The 23,378-nt window shown below is 35.4% G+C and overlaps 1 protein-coding gene across 1 annotated transcript in view; it reads left to right on the top strand.

Annotated features, from left to right (window-relative positions):
• The window catches only part of ATP8A1 (ATPase phospholipid transporting 8A1), a 113,508-nt gene extending 96,858 nt beyond the window's left edge, over positions 1-16,650 (top strand). The window contains exons 34-37 of the mRNA XM_026846964.1: positions 7,855-7,943; positions 8,327-8,419; positions 14,845-14,936; positions 15,290-16,650. Coding sequence (XP_026702765.1) covers positions 7,855-7,943; positions 8,327-8,419; positions 14,845-14,936; positions 15,290-15,387 — 372 coding nt within the window. The 3' untranslated portion in view covers positions 15,388-16,650. The remainder of the gene's footprint in view (positions 1-7,854; positions 7,944-8,326; positions 8,420-14,844; positions 14,937-15,289) is intronic.
• The last annotated feature ends 6,728 nt before the right edge of the window (positions 16,651-23,378 follow it).

Here is a 23,378-nt window from a genome sequence, read left to right as displayed (position 1 = left end):
GTGCTTTTTAAAATATTAGATATACATCCTTTAATCCCCTTAGACACAAAAAAACCCACACATACTTTTTAAAAAGGTAGCTGTCCAGGTACTTCAATCTCTAATGAACAGGTCTTTTCGAGGGAGATGTTTATCTGAAGTCTAATCTGAAAGGGGGAATTTATTTTAGTCTGATGCAGAGCAAAGCCAGTATTCAGGCTGGTATACAATCATGGAATGGTTGAGGTTGGAACAGACATCTGGAGGTCATCTGGTCCAGCCCCCACAACACCTACACCAAGTTGCCAGGACCACATCCAGATGGCTTTTGAATATCACCAAGGATGGGGACTCTGTAACTTCTCTGGACAGCATGTGCCAGTGCTCAGTCACCCTCATAGTAAGACAGTATTTCCTGATGTTCAGATGTGTTTCAGTTTGTGCTTATTGTCTCTTGTCCTGTCACAGGGCACCACTGGAAATAGCCTGCCTCTGTCTTCTTTACACCCTCTGTTCAGGTATTTATCTTCATTGATAAGATCCCCCCTGAGCCTTTTCTAGGCTAGATACTCCCAATTATTTCAGTCTTTCTTCTCGTATGAGAGATGCTCCAGGCCCTTCATCATCTTCATGGCCATTCATTGGACTCCCTCCAGTGTCTCTGTGTGTCTTGTACTGGGGAATCCAGAACTGGACACTTCTCTAGGTGTGATCGCATCAGTGCTGAGTAGAGGGGACCTGCCTCATCCTCCACTGGCAATACTTTGTCTAATAAAGCCGAAAATACAATTCACATTCTTTGCTGCAAGGGTACGTTGCTGGCTCATGTTAAACTTGGTGTCCATCAGAACCAAGTCCTTTTCTGCCAAGCTGCTTTCCATCTGGGTGGCCCCTAGCATATGCTGATGCCTGGGGTTGTTCCTCACCAGCTGCAGGACTTTGCACTTCTCCTGCTTGCAGCTCATGAAGTTCCTGTCAGCCTGCTTCTCCAACCTGTTGAGGTTTCTCTGGATGCAACACAACCCTCTGGTGCATCTGCCACTCCTCCCAGTTTTATGTCATTAACAAACTTCCTGAGGGTACACTCTACCCTACCATCCAGGTCTTTAATGAAGATGTTAAACAGGACTGACCACAGTATTGACCCCTAGGGTACGATGTTAGTTATTGGACACCAGCTAGACAGTGCCACTGATCACCACCCTCTGGATCCAGCCATTCAGCCAGTTTGCAGGCTGTTCATCCAGCCCATACATCAACAGCTTCTCTATAAGGATCTTATCACTTATGCCCTGTGGTGTTGTCCCTCCAGCTGTAAAAGGTGCATTTAATGGATACCCGTCTCTTGCATTTTTAAACACAGATGAGTGGGTTTTTTAGTAACTTTTACAGAGTACATCATAATAAATAAATAAATGTCAATGGTTGCATATTTAAGAAAATTGCTACGGCACTTATCCTCAATATTAGCAGGTGTGTGTGCTGTGTGTGTGTAAATAATGCCCCTAAAATTTGAAAAGTAATGGTTCCCTTTGAATTTTCCAATGAAACAAGAGAAGTACTGTGCCATGCTTTTAAGGGAACCTGTCATATAACTCAGTTGACAATCTGTATTTCTAAAAATTGCCTTGAGCTCTATATGGTAAACAAATACCAAAGTCTCAATTCTCACTTCATTATCACAAAACTTGTGGAAAATAGCCATTCTTCAGTGGCTAATATCTGGAATAGGTATGCAGAGTTAGCTGGTAGATTATTTTTTTTTCCCCCTGTGCTTCACTGTGTATTCCCAATCTGGATTAAAATGTTACCAAAATTCTGGGTCTTCATTTTGGGGGGACTAGTTGGTGTAGTAAACTTCCAGTGAGGGGACTATTGTTTATTTACAGAACATGTCTAAAATACAGTTTTCAAGAACACTGAAATAATTAAACAACAAAAGCAACAACAAAAGCTATGGTCTTTGTTCCTAGTCCAAAACTTGTTCAATCCCATTCTCAGCAAAAGGCCCCTATAGGCATTTTCTCACATTTTTAGCACATTTTCGTCCCCCTCCAAGTTTTTTCCCAGCTTTCTTTTACAAACCTGTGTGTCTTCACAAAACAATAATCAGTAATTTGTATATGTCTTCCCCTATATACCTATGTGAACCTCTTGTTTAGAGAAGTAAATCAATGTACATTTGCGGAGAATATTATTACTTCATAAAATAACTCGAAGATTTTTTGAAGCAAATCAGAATTCATCCTGTAACACCCATTTTAGTTATCTATCCTTATCTGAGAGCCCAATATTCTGTTACTATTCTAACTTATTTTAGCTTATTTAATTCTTTAAATATAAAGTTTGCTTTTAGTCTTTCACTTCAGGAATCCAAAATATTTTCATAAAGGGTTTTTCCATTTAATTCCCATTAGGTAGTTTCCATTTCGAGTCCTCTGACCTTCGCAGTTTAATTGTACTTAGTCTGGTACTAGATACTTGGAGCCAGAGTCTGCTATTCCCAGATATACTTCAGAGATCCCATATTCAGCAACTACATTCTCATTCTTTAACTGCACAGGTTCAAACAAACAGCAGACCTTTGAACTATCAAATGAACTTTGAACTGATCTTTGAACTATCAAATTCACCTGTTCTGCTTGTGATGGTCTGTCTTGGTAATATTACCATTCTAATATTCTTCCTTTTTATTGGTTAGTCATTTCCCAGTATCAGTATTCTAACTGAATTCTTTCCCTCAGCATAATATTGCCAATCTCCTTTATAAATAAAAGTTACGTGTTTTTTCTGTTTAAAATGTTATGAATCAAATTTAGTACACATTCCTGTTGTAGTCATGCATACAGCAACACTTGAAAGATTAATGATACTCAGCTGCCATCTTTCTCCATAGCAACTTCCTCTTCTGATGCTCAGTAGTGAGGAATGACCAGTTCTGTAGGAATTCTAGTGAAGCTCATTGTTTCCTGTACTCCTTCCTGTCACATGCATTGCAGTGCAGAGAACCCTTACCCTGGTAACAAACTGTAGAATCACCAGAACTCATCTGTTTATTGTGGCTTTACATCTTCTTTTTCCAGATACTATTTCTTACATCATCTTTTAATCACTCAGGCAGGTTTCCCTGTGAACCTTTTACTCTGAGACAAAAGAGGACAGTTTAGTCTTTTCTTGCAGAACAATTAATGTTCTCTGATTACAAGCATGATTAAAAGTAGTGTGATAAATCTCACCTTGCCAACATTTTCTAGCTTGTCGAATTTTACATCCAAGCGGCTATTTCTCTTTAATTTTCTAAAGGTTACTTTCCAGATCTGTTAGCTCAAGCTGTACCACTAACAAAAGCCGAACTTCTGGTAACAGAACCTTCTCTTCCTCATTCTCAGGAAAGCTTTATTTGTTTGTGTGTCATTCTCCTCTTCAGCTTTTTGAGGAAATTTCCAGGTATTAATATTTATTGTGAAGCCTTTTTTTCTTTTTTCTTGCTTTTTATCTTTGAAAGCACTTCCATCACTGTTTTGTCTAAATTCAACAGAGATAGCAACTGATAAAATTCATTACAGCTATTTCTGGCACCATGATTAATTGCTGGGTTTTTTGGCTCTTTTTTCCAAATGTGTAATATCTACTGAGGTAACCTAGGCTTTTATAAAATGCAAGCAAGGAATTAAATGCCTGTGACCTTAATTCACAAAGTGAAGATGACCAGCCACTCTAAGCTAGTTACAAGAACGTGTGATGAGGTGCAGTCTTGCATTTCATCCCTTTCTGGACTCAAATGCCTTACTGTGGTTAGAGATAAGCGCTAATCTGATGATTCACAAACCTGAACTACCTCCCACAGTTAGACCCTTATCACCTATGTTTTTTTAAAATACCCATTTATCCAACACTTAAATACTAGAATATTCACCCCAAATGAATGTTATCCAAAAGCCAGATTTAAGTTTCTCTCTACTTCGCAATTTTCAGGGTAATGTTTTCTGCTGAAAGGGTGATTGAACAGAGAACTGTGTCTTCTGCTGTTCTACTTTGTATGGAATAATCAAATATTTACTGGATCAGAAGAGACAATGTGCTGGCTTTTGCTCAGCCTGAGTGATTAAGGTACTCTCTAGGAAAAGGCAAGATGTGTGTTCCAATGATATTTAAAATATTAACTGAAAAAAGGGGCTGAACTAAGGACGCATCTGTAGACAAGAGACCTGGCCTAAGTCTCTGTATTGCTTTGTATCACCACAGACATACTTCTTGAAGCTTTAGGTTTTATAGTACATGTCTGTGTTTGTGAACTTTTCCATATATTTATTATTTACAATAATATTTATTATTTGTGTTTATATAATTAAGACAATCATTTTCATCATTCCTCTGTGGGATACAGTCCACTCTTCATACCCACCTGCAGTGAGGAAATTAGTGATCTTGCAGTCAGCTATTTGTATCCTTAGCTGAAGAAAATGAGAGAAGCTAGGAAAAAAGGCATATTCCTTAGTCTGTCCTTACTTGTTTTCCTTATCTTATAGGAGATTTGTTCAAGTAAGATTCTGCCTGCAGATATCCACAGTTATCTGCTTCCTGACTGCCTGGTACTCCCTCAGTTTCAGTACCTCTTACTATTTGTTGTATTGTTTGTATTTGCAGAAAATGGAGGGACTCCCTTTTTAATATATTTAATAAACAGAGCTCCTACTTAGTTTTTAATTAGTAGGAACTCTGATATGGTTTTTAAACTCTAAATAGCAAAGAAGGACTAGAGGCACTACAAGAACTCATTTGTAGGAACTTCACTGCACTGGGAGTCAGTGCAGATCTGTTAATATTACAACAGTATGTTTGGCATGTATGAAGGCAAACACATGCAGATAACTGAAACTAATTAAGTTGTCTCTGTAGGCTCTTGAGAAACTGTTGCTAGTTTGATGGTGTTGAGGAGGTATTATGATAGTTCTGTGGTTTGTAGGGAAGAGGATATGTACCTAGGTGATATCTGAAACAGATAAACTGAAAAGGATTTTCATAAGCTTTTTTGCAACAAGAATTTTACTGTTCTTTTCATCTTGCTCTCTACTTTTAGAAGGCTTTTCAAAATCTGAGCTAGCTCGTCTGCCAGATGATTTCATAGTGGAAAAAAAAAGGGAATATTCTCTGTTCATTTTGGCACGTCATTTCCTAACAGTACATCTTCATCAGTGCATTAAAAATATTTTGCAACCAGGATTTCTAATGTGCCACTAGCCATGAAAGGAAGTATTTCTCAGCTTTTTTCTTTTCCTTTTTTAAAAAATAAGAACTTATATAAATATCTGTACATTGCACTGAATAAACAATGCTAATTCATTTTAGAAAGTCTTAATGTTAAGCATGAGCTACACATACAACAAATAATTTATCCTCCCTGCAGGATTTGTAATTTCTACAATAAACTAGGCTTCCCAGCTCTCATTTTGGATTACTTCTGAATTCCCCTGGGAGCCACTTTTGTGGCAGATTCCATTTGGTTTCACAAGGCCTAAAGGGGGAAAACTTGGCATAGACCACAAATCTCTCACATTAGGAACAATTTGTAAACCACGAACAGAGGCAGCCAGAGTCCGTCCCCAGAACAGGCTGCTCCTGTTAGTGCCATTGTCTGAAAAGGATTGGTTTGCCATTTCCCAGATGACCTGCCTATGTGTAGAGAGATGTGAAAAGTTAGAGACAAAAATGTTTTCTACAGAGTGAGGGGAGAGCTTTCTTGTACAGAAAGGAAGGAAATACCTCTGTGGGATTTTATTTTTTCCCCTCTTCGTCCAAAAAATACAAAGAGGCCCTCTGTCTTTAATGCGAATGTCGGCTTTAAATCTTTTAGGTTTGGATTAACTCTGTAAAAGAAAAAAAATCTGACAGGCTTTCAAATATGACGCAGAAAAACTTTTTTTTTTTTTCCTCAATTCATGTTGTTCATTTGTAAAGCCAAAGGCTGGATGGACTGAATAGTAGGCGCCAGTTGTTCCTTCATTCATAGTTAGCATTACAATGGTCAGAATTAACATCCTAAGACCTACATTATCACTTTTGGTGTTTCACCAGCAAACATTTAATACAGGGTGGCTAACGGAAGGACAGCTCTTTGCTATGTTCTTACAAATTAAAAAAATTTGTTAATAATAGGAAGTAGGAGTCGTAATTATTTCAAGTCGTATTTTTATGCTTATTCTTGGTTTTTAGGAAACTTCGTCTCTTTAATTGCTAATTATAAAATGTCTTGCGAAATATAGTTGTGATAGACATTTCCTATTAGCTGCTGGTTTAGGAAATTAGTATTTCATCAAGTATGTCAAAAGTCATGTTTTGCTTATAAAGTAGCTGTGCTAATACATTTTCTCCACTTCCTGATACAAAATTTTCTTTTTTTTTCCCTCTGTTGAAAATGTGAATTGTTTTATTTTGAACCTGTCGTTGCTCAGTGTTTACACCTCTGCTGACAGCTGTTGGCAGAAATAATTAATAGAATCTCAGGGCAATAGCTATGTCCTTTTAACATAGCTGTGGAAAGTCTACCAATTTTCTGGTTAAAATACATTCTAATGCTTTCCAAAGTATCAGTGTCAGTAGGAATTTGGGATACAAAATCAAGGTAAATAGAACTTTTTACTTATATGAAAATTCACTTTTGGTTGTACATATGAATGTATCAAGTATAATTCTAAAATTTTCATGTATGCACATTCAGAAATTAGACTTTAGCTACTGGAAGCTTCCTGCATTTGTCTGCTAATTAATACTACTAAAATTTCAGCTTATTTATTTTAGTTATGTACTGAGGTTTAACCTTTGAAATGAATTAGTCTCCAAGTAATGAATCAAAGGATTTGAAAGGATATTGCCATGTAGCAATGTTACTTTCAATCTCTGTGCAACCTAATTATATTACAAAGGGTTTTTTTTAATACTGATTGTAAAACAATCTTTTAGTAATATGCTTCATTAAGTATTTATCATACTCCTTGCATCCATAATATTATTGATGTAGACACTTGAGCATGTATTACAAGGGTAATTAAAGGGTTTTTTTCCTTTAATGTCCATATATTTTGTTTGTTTTGGCTTTTTAGCATGTTTTAGTTATCAGTGTGTTTACAGACCCAGTTATAAACAGGAGAAATTCCTATGTATTAATATAAAGCAGTATGTAAAAAAGCAAACACACAGCTAAAAGCAATGATCTGGTTTGCAAATATTTCTCTGAGCATTAATGTGTCAGGTCTTCATTTAACAATATGTTGCATGCTTCCATAATTATGTAATTAGCTGTTTTGTTAGTTCTCATTTTTAAGCAGTTTGTTGAACAAGGAGTCTGGGGCAGTGTGGTAACTGTGGTACAGTGAGTTCTGTTGGAGATAACTTTGTTCTGAGTTATATTGCAAAATGATTGTAACAGCGTCCAATATCCATATCAAGGCTCACAAACCATTATATCCTGTTAGGGTTGATTGCAAATAAGAAATTGTGCTCATAATGTATTGACAAAGATTGCACAAGGCAGGGAGGGGATGGATTTTCAGTAAACCTGATTTTAATAGAAATGGCTACAATCAGCATAGTGGTTCAGAGCAGGGTTGTGGAGACTTAGATTCCCCCTCTCTCAAGGAGCTAAGCAGTGCGATCTTTCTACCAGCTTCTTAACATGAATTAGTCCTCACTTGCTACTGGATTTCTATATAAACTCAGGAGATTTTAGAAAGGAGTTTTATTTCACATTAGAGAGTCTAGAATAGTTTGTTTAAGCTTGCTTTTGATTCTCTGAACAAAGTAATTGATATTTCTAAGGTTTTTTTTCCTAGTTCTTGTCATGACATCATCACATTTTTCTACTTTTTTCCCCTCCAGGCAGCTATGATGTTCAGTTCTGGAGTGTTTTGGATGGGACTTCTGTGTATTCCTATGACAGCTTTACTTTTTGATGTAGTATACAAAGTGTGAGTACAGAAATGTCCAGGTTTACGGGAGAAAGTACTGACTTTTAAATGTGTGTTCTAATTACTAATATAAGAAAAGCAAATGAAGATCGGCTCTGGTGATTATATAAAAATATTTTTTACCTTGCTTGTTTTTTTGACATTTTAGTATTTTAAATGTTTCAATAATTGTAATGTCTTTTTTATAAATATTTGTTTCTAATTTGTGAGAACAGCTGATAAAATACATTATTTAGACTTACTTTGTAATATTCTTGTAAAGCTTAATTTTAAGTCATCTGGGAAATTTGATTTTTAAATTGAATGTTTATGTACGTGTTAAAGCAATCTCTTCTTTTACTTTCAAGAAGAGTAAATCTGGCAGTATTTTGTATTTATTACAGAGTAAAGAGAACTACTTTTAAGACACTGGTAGATGAAGTTCAGGAGTTGGAAGCAAAATCTGAAGATCCTGGGGCAGTTGTGCATGGGAAGAGGTACTGTAAAAATCTGTAGATTATTGTCTTAGAAAAACCCCAAACAGCATACTTTAAAATTTTCAGCCTTATATATGTATCAGAGAGAAAAGGTTACTTTAAAAATCCATACAAACAAAAGGTAAAGAGGTTTCAGGTCTGCTGAGCCCATATGTTTTTTTCATATGCTCAGATGTAGGTTTTTACCAAAGGCTTTAACTGATGTGTTTCTTGTAGCTGACTGTCACATTTCTAGTTATTATGTATAGAACAGACTTGAGGTATGATTTTAATTCTGTCACTTTTGACTGTGTTAACAATTAATACAAAGTGAGTTTAAACCTTCATCATTCACTAGTATAGTTATAAATTGGGTCTAAGCACAATTTTAAAAATCTAAAAATTTAAAACCTGCTTGATAGCATAGGGGCAAATAGCAAAATACATCTAGGATTTGCTGAAATTTAATAGAACAAGGTGGCTTTATATCTAATGCCAGTCCAGAGCAAACGGATTTGGCTAACCTGTATGAGGTAAGAAATAACTTTTAAGATTCCATAAGAGTTCCCTTGTTGCATCCTCCATCATGAGTCAGACAGGTAATTTGAAAAGGGATAAAGTAAAACTGATCAGCTGGACAATTTCTATGTGTAAACTCACCATAAAGGTGTGCTCTCACTACTATACTTCAGAATTTTGCACCCTAGCTTGTAGCAAACACTTGCTGAATTAGGAGTATGAGATGACAAAGACCGGCTCTCTCCCCTTCCAATTCATTAGTGCTGTTTGGCTGAGCTAGGGCTTTCTTTCCTTGTCTTCATTTTCATGAGTTTTTTGAAGTCTAAAAAAAGCTGAAACTGTTGATACTTGATTTTCCTGTTCTTTCTTTCCTTCAGACTGCTGTTCTTCTAGTATCTTCATGGCAAAAGGCTTAGCCAAGAACCCTTTTTTCCTACCAAGCATTGCACAGAAAGAGACCAGAAAAAACACAAACAGCCACTTCTTTTTACTGTAGGTTCAGTTTTCAGGAAGCACCTTTTGTTCATAAAGATACTTAAGTTCCCTTGCTCCTTCAGTCTTACTGTATCCCTCCTCCAGTTCAGTGGGAATCAGCTTACTAGGATTTACCAGGTTGAGACCAAATTTTACATTGGATACCAGGATGATGACCACAGTTTCTAATGGGTGAAATATCCAGCTTGTCTGTTTACTCCTTTTCCTTTCTTTTCCCAGAAATTATTTTCACGAGAATGTTTTGTCTCTAGTGGAATTCATCTTCCCTGATACTATAGACAAATACCAGGGGAAGTACCATTAGGCATGGAACACCTACTCTAGTGCAGACTACATAGGAGCACATTCCTACAGTGTCTCCGATCAGGCTCTATGCTGTCTTTGTAACAGCAACTTCAGACTGGAGGTACTGCAAAATCCCCTAGTTGATGACAATTCCTGCACTGAGCATACTTTTCCTTCATCACGGGAAGACCAAACTGCTACTTGCAAGAGTAAGTTCTCTTACCTTTAAAGGTGATCTAAATTGGTTGTGATGGATGCCTCTCTCCATTGGCAGTGCCCATTTCAGGCAGCTTCAGGGCAAGAATTTCCTCCAAATTAACCAACTCATATATCAGTGTGCCAAGCTTTGAGCCAGAAGCAATGTTATGCTGTGTGCTGTTTTGCGAAGAGCAAAAGTTGTAGAAGAATGAATTGCAGAAAAGAAAGCTGACATTAGTACTAGACAGTGCTAAAAGGGGAACATCTTGTGGGTGTAGAAGAAAGTAAGGTCATGTACCTTTAGTGTTGCATACCTGAATTCCCAAGACTTCTCTTGCATTGCCCAATTCAGCTACTTTTACTTCAGCTGTGTAGCAATATGCACTTCCTTCATCCTACAGAATGTCTTCCAAATCCCTTCTTATTTAGGTAAGAGGAATTTGGTGATTTCACCACTAATTTCATAATTACCTTTTTATCCCACAGTTAAGTAGTTACAAGGGCTTCATGAAAGTTGTTTAGTTACCTGCCAGAATGTCTCTTGGATCCATTCCTTCTCCACAAAGTTATTTTTAGACCTGTATTCAAACAAGCATCCACCTAACATGGAAATCAATGGATGTTAGACATCTTAATATCTCTTAAGGATTTATTCCCTCCCTTGTTTTTTACATTATATCTTAATTCAGATAATAGAGCTGAAACTTCACCTTTTATGGATGAAGTATTATTTTTTAAATAAACGATCTGTTGAACTGACTTACTTGAATCTTCAAAAATTTGACTGAACTATTGTAAACATTTTTGAGTCTTCTAAATTGCAGAAGCATGGATTAACTAGTTACCAGTACAAAGTTAAATTGGTAAGGAATGTCCTCTACATATATTTTAAATATGCACATGAGACTTCATTCTTGAGTTGTAGTGCTTTTCATGCAACAACAAATAGTTCGTTTTTAAAAACTTAATGTGTATTTTTCAGCACCAAATAATATTTTTCTAGCGTGCATACCTCTGGAAGTACCTTTTTATGCGGTAGCAGGAAGGGTTTGTTCTCATGAAATGCCAAAATAACCTAACCCTGTTTAAGAAGTAACTGGGAAACAGTGAGAAAGATAACTCAGGAACTTTTCCACTCTGTCCATTCACATCTTAAAATATTACAACACAAAATAAGAGGCTCAACTTCCACAGATAACAGGTCAGGATTCTACTATTGGCTAGATGCTGTAATCAAACAGCATCTGAATGTTTACTTAGAAGCATATTAGTGTTAGTTTTTATTGCTGTTTTTTTCAGCTAGAATATATTTGTTGCAGATTTTTAGAACTCTGTTGACCTGGTATTGCATGCATTTAAATACGACTAAGATTGTAAGGCTTTACCTTTTGATTTTTTCCTATCAAACAATCTTAGGAGGGGAATTTTCTATTAAATTCTCAATTCGTGCTTTCAGCTGTCTTCCTAAAATTAGGATCAAAATTGACATTTACTTTGAAATAATTTAAAATATTGTTCCTCAAATATCTTTCTTGTTATCTTGCTTGTTATCTTATCTTGCTTAAATATCATTTTAGCATATGCTTTAAAAATAGGGTCTGCTAATATAGTCTTAAATCTGTCATCCCTTGTACTTTCACAGTGCGGATTTGAAAAGGTTTTTGAACTTACAATTGAAGGCGCAGGAAGAGCATTCCTATCATATCTTGTTGTTCTCATGTCTGTAAAGATGTATAATCAGAATTTTCCCCAAAACTGTCCAAAAATACTTTATTCTGTTATTCTGTAGGCAACACATTGAAATTGGTTTTATCATATATATTTGTCCATTTAAGTAGGAATATATTTTGAGCAAGAAGGTGTGACTTTTTCATGGCACTTTTCTGACAGAAAGTAAAGTTTCATGTTGGAATAGCATTGACTTAAGGATGCCTTGATAGCATAAATAATAGAACAGCTTCAGTGGATTAACAAATTTGTACCACAAAAAAAGTATTATTTCTATAATTAGAGCCATTGTAATTGAAATGCCACAATGCCATTTCTACTTAAAATTGAAATGACTAAGGTAAAATGATACTTTTTGTATATAAACCATTGTTCAGAAACAGTTTTCTGATATTTTATATACAATGCTTACACCAAAACAGTATTAATCCTTACTACAAAAATATTTTTACTGAGTTGACTACTACATAGACTAACAATAACATGAATAAGAGCCCAAACTTGTGGAAATGTCTTTAGAGATATATACTGCAAATGCTGTTTAATATAATCATTGTTTCTCATTCAGTCCACTTGGAAATTACTTTTAGACCATCCAAGTGGTTGGTCAGGAATATATAAAGTAGTTTGGTTTTTTTTTTCTATGAATTAGATTAATTGCCTGTAAATGTACACATTTCATGTTCAAAATCAGTTAATATTCTGCTTGTCCATATAGGTACATATAATGAGCATAGGCATTTAGTTACTCTGATTTATCATTGGTTAATTATGAAACCATGTTTTCATGGCTTTGCATGTAGATTTTTAAATATGCTTTTGAATGGCAATAGGATGATTCATAATAAAGAGCCTGCAGTATTTCAAGTATAAGAATAGTGTGGAATTTAATACCTGAATAGCTGGAAACACTTTTCACAAATGTATTTCCTACTTGATTTGTATTTTCTGTACCAACAGTCGGATCCGTGCAGTAGAAACTTCATTACACATAAAACTAAGAAATGTGCATACTTAATGTTCTTGTAAAACTTAAGGCTCTATTTTCAGTGCTTGGCATTTAAGCAGTCTGAACATTTCATTCTGAAGCACAAGCAAAGAACAATGATGGTACCAAAAATGATAGAATAGGCCTGCTATGTTTTTAATAAAATAGTTTTTATTAAAAAATAACACTCTTCAAAACCAAAAATTTCATAGAAATTTGTTGATTTCAACTCACATGAAGGGTTTCTCAGATGTATTGCAAAGGAGATACAACTGATAACTGTATCTAGTATTCACATGGTCTTCCACCTCTTTGACGTCCCATCTTACATAATATTATTTATTTATTCAATCTGAGTATCCTTGTGGTTTAAATCTCAGTCCTAAATTTTTAATAATCCTGTCACTTTAACAGTTTGCAGCTCTGAACTAAAAAACAAGGCTCCTACACATCCTAGAGGAGCAATCAGGATGAAAAAAAAAAAACATCCCCAAAGAGGTAGCTTATGAAAACACTGAGTAAGGTGTGTCTCGGCACTCTAACCTCTCCATTCTTGGTTCAGTCAGCAGATGCCAACTGCTTTCCTGGAATTGCTACCTAATTCCTTTTTTACAAGGAAGTGTCATTCCATCTTTTCATTCAAAACATGACCACAGAAGGAGTTTACCTTGCTTATCCCCTTACCGTGTAGATTTTGCAGTTAACATTCCTCTATGGGTGTGGGAATAGTGGGTTTATTTCCCTCTTCCAGCTTGGAAGAGCCAAGCTTTCACCTCTGGTTATATGCTTTAACTACCAGACTGGAGGGGACCAGAAAGGGGGGATAGACCATTAGTATCTTCAGTTTAACACAGTGGTTCAATTTCATATATAAAAAGTATATACTCAATGAAGAAAGAGTGAGAACTTCTAATTTAATGATTGAATGCTAATCTAGTAAGAGAAGCCATTTCTTGCACCATTTAGTCTGGTTAGTAGCCTGGGAAAGTAAGTCTTTTGAGCTAATGGACAATATTAAAAATTGATTTGACTGATCAAAACTCAGTAATATAGGTATGTGAAATCTGTTACTACTAGCAAAACTATAACCAAATCAAATCAGAATAAACGTAAGATACATTTTTTTTTAAGATAACTAATTTTTAGACCAGTTCACATGGGGAGAGGCTGGATTTTTCAGCACTGGAAATGTTTAAATGATAGGTTGGTATTTCTCTGAAACAGAAGCTCTAATACACAGTGAATATCAAATCTAGAGGAAGAAATTGAAGCTTTTGTGTGAGGTATTTTTCATATGGTCCCTTGCACATCTTTAATATCAAAACTGTCAGATTTCAAAAGCTTTCTGAGCTATGGCTAGTCCATCTGTTATTTATTTATTTATGTAGAATCCTATTTGAGAGAACTTCAAATGTAAGAAAGATGGACAGTAAGGAAACCTGATACCTTCACTACTCCATTCTCTACAGTTTGCAGCATGCAGCTGATGCTTGAGTCTCAACTGAAAAACTGTTTAATACTCCTGTTTTCTAGTTGGGCTGAAATGGAGTTGCTTGAATCACATTAAAGCACAATAAACACATAACACAACAGACACAGTACTGCTGAGAAGGAAGGAGATGGCCTGAAGTGACCAAACTCTAGTAGTAATAGTAGTCTGTTATTTGGGTATGATCTCCAGAAAAACACCCGCTAGAGTTTCATGTGGAATACACCTTGCTACAACACTTCATGAAAGTAATATGTTTCTGTACACACAGCTGATGGCCACAGATGTGACTTCCCCTCCATCTTCTTTTCCCATCCCTTTGGGGTTCTGTGACAGTAGAGGCTAAGATCACTGTCTTATGTAAGAAAGACTGTAATTCAGCCCAGCACTGATCAAGCCACGCTACATCGAGGAAGCCAGTGCCTTCCCTTTACACTGCGTGTTTCTAAAGGAGTCATGTTCAAATGTTTACAATACTATTCATTTATTTTTGTTGTCAGCACACAACAGTGCTTCACACAGATGTTTTGCCTGTACTGTGACAAGTAAAAACATTACCAGGGATCTGGACTTCATAATCTGCCCTTGCACACACTTTTATTCATTTTCTTGTTCAGGCACAATCGAAAAAGAAGAATCAACACTTTTCATTTAATAATTAATTTTCATTTAACAGAGTCAAAGATAAAGGGATACCGTATTTAATAAGTAAGTATTTTTCACACGTCTCCATTTTCTTTCTAGCTTAACTGAAAGAGCCCAACTACTGAAGAACGTTTTTAAGAAGAACCATGTGAACTTGTATCGCTCTGACTCGCTGCAGCAAAACTTGCTTCGTAAGTGCTCACCGACAAATAAAAATTAATATCCATTAATAATATAGAAGTAAAATTCTGTCTTTCACTGCATTTGTTTATAAATAAAATAAAAGATGCAGTATCCTAAACCCAGTAGACACCGTTCTTTGCCTGTTGGTAGGTTTCTCTTCATTCCTAAGATATTGCACAGTTGTTTCTGCTATTTTACAATTGCAAAATTATTTAAGAAATGGCATGGGTTTTCTATCTACTAACTGCTGAAAAGAGGTTTATTCCCCTCTATTAACCTTTGTTAAGCTGCTTTTATTAAAGCTTTAAGAAAAAAATGGGATCAAAACTTAATTGGTTTCTGGTTTGTTTTGTATCTGCAGATGGCTATGCCTTTTCTCAAGATGAAAATGGAATCGTTTCCCAGTCTGAAGTAATAAGAGCTTATGATACCACGAAACAAAGGCCTGAGGAATGGTGAAGGAACACAGCTCAAGATTTAGGCCTTAGTAGTTACTTTTGAGACAGACTACTAGATCTTTGCTGGGAGCTGTGACCATGGCCCAGTTATCAGATCTATGATAGTCTTGTTCCATAAAGTTTGGATTTGTGTATTCAGTAGACATAAGCACTGTGCAACAATACTGTAAAACACCATCTCTAAATTTTATAACAAGTATTTGCTTAGCCTTTGTAAACAGATTGGAATTTATCTTGTATCTTGCCAGCTTGCTTATTTTACAATGAAAGTGATTCAATTCTGGTCATATACTTGGAAGCAATGGTCAGATCGCTAAACATACTTTACATAAACAGACCATTAGCATCTGTGAAGGTTTTTAAGTGTTAATATATTTAAATATGGTTGATAACAAGCCTTTGATTTCAACAAGTGCTGAAAAAAATACCATCTTAATGGTGTTCATTCACCTTCAAGAAAAATTTTGAGTCAAGATGTTTATAGACATTTGTGTCAAACAAACCTAAAAACATTTGCCAAAGAAGTTCCATAAATGTCTTCTGTTGTTAGAAATAATTTTAAAAGAAATTAACTCCAGTCCTGATCTCAGAACTACATGCTTGAGTCTCCACACTTGAGGAGAAAGATTTACAGTACAGTGTGTCTGGCCTTTATGGCATTTGCTTTCAAAACTGCAAGTCTTTGCACCTTTGGCCTTATACAAGCTTTCCCCTTATTTTCATTTAGTATTGCATATGTTGAAAATGGCTGCCACCTTGAAAATTTGAGTACACATATTATTTTGTTCAATTTTTAATAATTGCTCTGCCTTACTTCCCTTTAGCAAACATTAATTATTTTTGCGATGCTTAGTTGTATCTGCTTACACTGTAGGTTCAAAAGAAAATTTGTTTTAACTTATTTTTTAAAAAGTTAAATTTTGAGTTTTTTATATTAAATTATTTGAAATGTATACACTGAAATAGAGAGCAAAGCATGCCCTTCACTAGTCTGTGGTATGTACTGTTTTATTTGCACTAAATCCACTTCCTATAAAGGTGTGAAATACATTGCAGCAGCCTCTTTACAACTTACTGGTCATGCAGAATACCTGTATACTCTCACCTTTAATGAAGAATGGAGAGGAAGTGACTGCAGAAAAAGATAGATGCCTGGTTTAAGGAAAAAAAAAAGAGGGAGGTGTTAAATGAGAACATTGTGATGGCTTTTTAAAGTAGTTATAAATGGTATTTCTCAGCTTCCCATGCAACAACCATCAGGTTTCAGACTAAGAAAAGCTACTTTAACTTCAGGATTTAGTTAAATCACATTGTAGCTTTTTAGTCCATGGTCTCAGTTTAAAAGCCATCATAATTACATTTAAAATACATTTTTCTATAGTAGCAGATGATTTTATTTTTAATTACATTTCTGTGGATTGTATAGAAATGATCTTTTTTTTTCTTTGAACAGAGATCAACTAGATGGAAAAACAGAACAATGACATCCCCAGTAATCTGTTAAATTAAGAATTTCCTCTTTGCTCTCCAAATCATCCACTTTCAATTTAAAAGTAACAAGTCATCCATTCCCATCTTTTCTTTGCCCTCCTTCATTAGTCTTACACTCACAAAAGGTGACTTTACCTCCTTGCCTTTCATCTAACTAAACTTAACAGAAAACTTTATTGCACTATCCAAGTTTCTGATGCTCCATTCTAAGAGAAACTTATAAATATACATGGAAAGCCCAACAAAAGGTACTATATGAAAGTACATATTTAGGAAGGTGTATAAATGGGAAGGCAGTCTGCATTTCATATGCATGTTATGCAATGTCTTCCTCTCACTTTCCCGGAGTGATCTTTAAACAGAAAACAGAAGACACGGGGACAAAGGGAACGTATCCCACTAGAGACAGTACTGCCAGTCAGTCATGCAGACAAGAACTGCCTTCAGAAAAGCCATTTTAGGCATAGATAAATAGATGGATCAATATGGGAGGGCCAAATCACTTGACCTAAGGCAAGAAAAAATTTGGGGGCATGCCCCTTTCCTAAAATGGGAATCCTTATTTTCTGTCATCCAAGGGACAATGACCAACTTCAAAATATTTCTGAAATTAACCATGACACTGTTGCTCCTTTATAATCTTTCAGTGTACTTAACTCATATAAAACAACTCAATCTATACGTACTCTCTTTATGGGTAATATTTTTTTTTTCTGTTCTAAATGGTTTAATTGCTGATTTTTCAGAAAAGAACACGAGGACTAGAATACATTGTAAAATATTTACAATGAGAAATATATATGATCTCTTATTCTTCCTGCGAAATAAAATTCTGTCTCACCATCGTAATATAGTTTGTGGAAAACAACACACAGTATATCCCCAGTTTAAATATCTTAAAAAGGAAGAAAGCAATTGAAACAGCTCTAAGATTCTAAATGTAGACTGTAATTTAAGGTTTTTAAGATAGTCTTATCACAGTATGTCACCCTTACATCTTTACAGAATTTCAAGTAGTATTTCACACTTTTCAGTTTTATTACTTCTGATGGGTTTTTCTCCTGTCTCTATACTTTTTCTGATAATTAGTGGTTGGAAGATATTGCTTCTTGGAAATAGTAAAAAACAGTGTGGCAATTCTGTTTGATTGCTCATACATTTACATTTTAAAATATAAGATCATCTTAGCTATGCGTGCCCATTTTTAAATCAGGTCAAGTATACAATATGCACTTTATTTTCATGTTGAGTACGAAGTAATATAATCTGTTACCATCCTGTTAGTACATCATATCTTTGTTAAAGTAAGGGGATTGTGCAGATGTTTGTTTAAAGAAAAAAACGTTTAGGCAAAAGCTTGTAACAATGCCTCTGTTCTTATTGTTTGAAAGTTCAAATCTGTATTAAATACAGAATTCACATGGACTGTTTCATGTGCACTGCATAACAACTACAAGTTAGTATTAAAAATTTCCATCAAAAAGTTGAACCAGTGCCACATAGAAATCAGATATCTTATATAAATGCTGTTGCTTGATTATTTTTAAATATATACATATATATATAAATGAATCAAAAGAGTAACAGGAAACAAATTTTAACAAACCTATTGACAATTTGTATTTGGAATTTTTTCTTGCCATTTCCTAATTTTACACTTATTTTTGCAAAGCAGTTTCAACAGATTTATACTTAGTCATCATTCTATTTGTATAAAATGATAAATAAAATATTTTCAAACACTGAGAGATAGCTAAAGATTCCTGTATGTCCACATGCATCCATAAAATTCAGTGTTACAGAGATGAGCGTTAAATGTCTTAAGACTTCTTTCGTTATATTTAAACCCATCTTGAATGATGAGTAATTTGAAATACGTGTTAAAGGAGAGTTTTTTCCCTTTTTTTCTTATGTATTGTGTAAAAGCACTTGTAGTTCTGATGAATTTATCATTCTGTCTGCATGAGGCAATATTTCTAAGTGTTCTGAGGCAATGCATGGTGGTTGCTGTTCCCTGTTTTTTAATGCCTTTGTTAAAAGTCTGCTCATAATATATTGAGAAGCTAGTACTATGTAAGCAAATGAGTTTATCAGTTCAACTTTCTTGGTACTGGATGTTTTCACTGGTGACAAAACTCAGCAAATCAGTTTCTCCTTCCCCCGCTCTGCCCTTGCTTCCCCAGTTTCCTCACTGTTAGCCAGTAGATCTTTATTAAACAAAGGAATATTTTAGCATTCCAAACCTGGTTCCTGCTTATGCAAACCGTTACTCACAGGGGCTTCAGCAGGACTGCTTGTGAGTATAAGGACTACTCTGAGCAATGATGTGCAAAGTTGGGCACGTCGGAGGGTTGATACTTTTTCCACGCAGAGAGTGATTTGTTATTGCAAAGCTGTGACCAGAACAGTTATTTTTTTAAATCATATTTCATGGTGTTTCTTTATTGTAGAATAGAAGCCATAAATGCATTAATATTGTTTTTCTACTTCAACGTAATTTTTCATTAAGATTTCAGTGTTTGATATGTATGAACTGCTGCAAAAAGCAGTCAGTCTGTAATAGCAAAATTTGCATTCAAGATAAAGTGAGGTTTTACAGCTCCACTAAGCCATTACTGCTGAAACTGTCGTGGAAATTATGAAGCTGCATGAATGAAGACTTTTTGACTCGGTGTTTATGGTAGTTTCTCAGGTTTAGTTTTAACTGGATGTTAAATGCACTGTGTTTTATAAATAGTTCTTCTCTTTTAGTAACACATTCAGTTCTATGCAGTGTTACATGTCATTGGCATTTGGTGAATGTGCATGTTTTGAACTGCAAATTTTAAATGTTTTGTCTTTTAATTGTTAAAAAATGAATAAACTTTGCCATTAAATGAAGAAGTTTTGTTGAATTGATTGGTTGCAAATGCTAGGGATTACTTTCAAAGGAAAACATATATCTCATCACTCTTGTTTTTGAATTCTTTAAAATGGGACATACCAGAAATAGCATTTCACAAATACCAAAGAATTCTTATGTTATTAAGGTAAACTGAAAAAGCAGAAAATAGTTATAAGGTTATTTTTAAAAGCCTTTTCCAGTTCTCGTATGATGTCCAAAAAAGGGGTTTTTTTTAAAAAAAAAAAAAAAATGGGGGGAGGAGCACAGGGGTCTGCAATTTAGTGATTTGCAGCAGAGCCCTAACTTACTCTGGTGGTGATACCATTTTTTGAAAGAGAAGTATGCAGTACAAGAACGATATCAAGTGGGAATAAAGAAACATCATCTCCTTTTTCAGATGACAGTGATAAATATTGTATCCTTTGGCTATTTCTTTCTCCTAACAGTGCCCACCCACTGAATATAAATGAGCATATCCAAACCTAAACTGAGTTTTGGTTGTAGATAGGTGACTGATTCTTTATATACACGGTAGACAATTAATTTGTTTTGTAGATTTTGTATTCTGTCAAGGCAGGTTCGATAATAGATGCATCTTTTCACACTCCTTGGTTTCATGATGCCCAGTCTAATGATAGAGCTGGTTTAAGATTCTACCTCAAGGTATGTCACCACCTCTATTACACTGGCAGTCATGATGCCATTGAAATTATTCAGGTTATAATCCAGTTTCTAATGATCCAGACTCCCTTTCAAATCCTTTCCCTCCTTTCTTATGGCAAATGTTATTTTTAAGCTAAATCATTTCACTAACCTGATTTACACCACAGCCCCCTGAATTTGCACAAGTGGGAGAATAAAAAGGCATTTCTTCCTTTGCCTTTGCTAATGAAGACGGCATTACGGAATTACAGCCTCAGTGTAATTATGAATGAAAAACTTGATAAGTATTGTTATGCAGCAGCCCCCTCAAAAGCAGCTCTGTTCAGAGTATCAGGTCCACGGAGCACATTGCAATACACAAACAGCGCTGAAAACTGACTCCATATCCTTAATGTTACTGTCAAGCTGTAACTAAACAGTAGTGACAAACTAATTTTGAAATTGTCACTTTTTAATTCCACTGGGATTAGTATGACAAATAATCCATAAATTTACACAGCCATATACCATACTGCTTACCCAGTTTCAAATAAAATCCTTCAGACATTCTTGCAAGTATGCGTAATGTTTTTCCTAGCACTGTAGAGTTTTGATGCATTTTGGAGATACACACTTAAGAAACCCAAAATGTAGAAATACAAAACAAATGGCTCATCTAGTTCATGTCACTATTATTCTTTGCCCACAGAAGGCCTGGGTTTCAGACGTGCCATTACCACTTAATGGCAATCAAAGCATTTTGTGCATAATGTGTGTAACAATAATTAATTTACCATGATTTTTGGTTTTTTATTTTGGTGTTGCTAGTAAAATATGAAGTAACTCCAGTATTACTAAAGAAATAGTTAAACCTTCTGTGTTAAAAAATAAGGATGGCAGTAAAGCAAATAGTGTGTAAATGTTGCTTCTGATAGCAATTTCTTTTAGTTCAAGCATACATCTAGCCCTTCAAACTGTTTCATTAGTCATTAAAACTGTATCAGAATGCCATTTGTGTCATCTGCAAGTTTTAGAAAAATTACTGTTTTCTGTAAGTCATAGGAGCATCTAGTGCCAGTAGGTTCTTTTCATTAGGAAGGAAATTCAGCATTCTCACCTGCACTCTGACTGCATCTGGGCTGGAAACTACTGGCACAGGCAACAAGCATGTCTGTCCGTGGGCTTGTATTCTGTCCGCCTCCCTTCAGCCATGTAGGTCACTGCCACTGTAGCTACACGAACAATAGATTCTTCTTAACTTACAGATTCTTCTTTTTTATTTGCAGATGGTGCATAATCCCACATCACCTGTTTTACAGGTAACCCAGTACAGATATTTTAACTACACCTGATCTTTCCCAGCCTGAGACAGCCTGCAGGATTTGTTGCACTCTGGCCATCAGTCCGTGCTTAGCAGTCTATAAACTTACAGACTTCTGTAAGTGTGATTCAGTGAAATTATTCCTGTGTGTCAAGTTCTTCAAGTATTTTACAAGGTCAAACTCATTATGTAGCATCAGGGGAGGAAAGGAAATAGCTCAGAGGGGTCTTCACTGCTAGGCTGAGTTTCATGCTACATGGCAAACTGCACAGCCTTTACTTAGGCTGAATAATCATTAAAAGCCTGTACTCAAGTGTAGCAAAAATCCATCTCTGCATTAAAACATTCATAGATCAGACTGTAGAGCCCACCGAGACCGTTACAGTGAAGAAGCGTGACCTGTTCAGTGTACACCACCGAATGTTAATAGGCAATTAACAGTCCAACTCATGACTTCTCTATGTACAGCCTATGACGAAAACTAAATTTCACCTACTACTATGACTATACTAATTTGTAAAAAACAGTTCAATTGTTTTACTATCTGTTTCTGCTCTATACAGGAATGATCAGCAGATCTCACAGGATGTTTCCAAACTGGTATCTGTTGCAATATTAAATGATTTTTACAGAAGGTTACTTGATGAACAGTCCCGTATTTCTTACCCATTCAAAATGTTCAGTGAAGAGTCCTAAGAAACATCAGCAAAGGTGGGCAAAAATCTACCCACCCCCTTCCTTGAAGACCGTTTCTAAAAAAACCTGCAAGCTAAACCACTTACCTTCCAATTAATTTCCCAAGTACTCAAAATCTACTTTTTAGATTTTTGTAAAACGTTTACACTATTGGGTATCATGATTTTAGTTCGTGAAACTTACAGTATTCAAGCTAGAGCCTGTTACTTAAAACACCATTGCATACAACTTGTCTTTCTGCTTAGAAACCGCATTTCCAAGCAGTACTACCTGTTGGATTGTAATGTTAATTATACAATAAAAAGCATATTAAAAGGGTTATTTCAAAATACTTTTTTCATAAATGCCAAGATACTGACTGCTAGATATTTACTAAGAAAAATAAATTATTCATCAATTGAGGAACAGCCAATGAAGCTTTTCTAAAATACAGAGAAGTGTGCTGTAATTTTAATATGACTTGTGAAACAGGTCAGCTGTAATCCACTTCAACTGATCCTATATGCAGGGAGTTTGGAGCTGGTAAAATAGCAAAAGTTCAGCCTCTGATATTGTAGATTCTGACACACAGAATTACTTCATTTGCTCACAAAAATAAGTATACAGAGAAGCCCTTGAGGGACGGCATTTTTTCTTGTGTGTTTTCCATTTGCTTGCCGCATGTTTGGTTTAGATGCGTTTTTTTCTTCTTCCATTTGGTTTGTTGGTTTACTTGGGCGAAGGAATGTAGAAGGGCAAACAAAATTTATTCCTACTATCAGTGTAGTTTTTGCCACGTTTTTACCACAGTTACATATGAAAGACATTCATCAGTCCATTAGTTTGCTATACAGTCAGCATTCTATATGATATTAAATCTGCACAACAGGTGCAGTTCAAGATGTAAAATTAACTATTTTTAACTGGAAAAAATACAGTATAGTTACACCATCAAAATGAAAACTTGCTCATCAAACAC

The sequence above is a fragment of the Athene cunicularia genome, assembly GCF_003259725.1.
Source record: "Athene cunicularia isolate RWA chromosome 4 unlocalized genomic scaffold, athCun1 chr4_part1, whole genome shotgun sequence".
NCBI lineage: Eukaryota > Metazoa > Chordata > Aves > Strigiformes > Strigidae > Athene > Athene cunicularia.
Note: the sequence above shows the minus strand (reverse complement) of the source record. Positions and strands in the feature narration are given on the sequence as shown.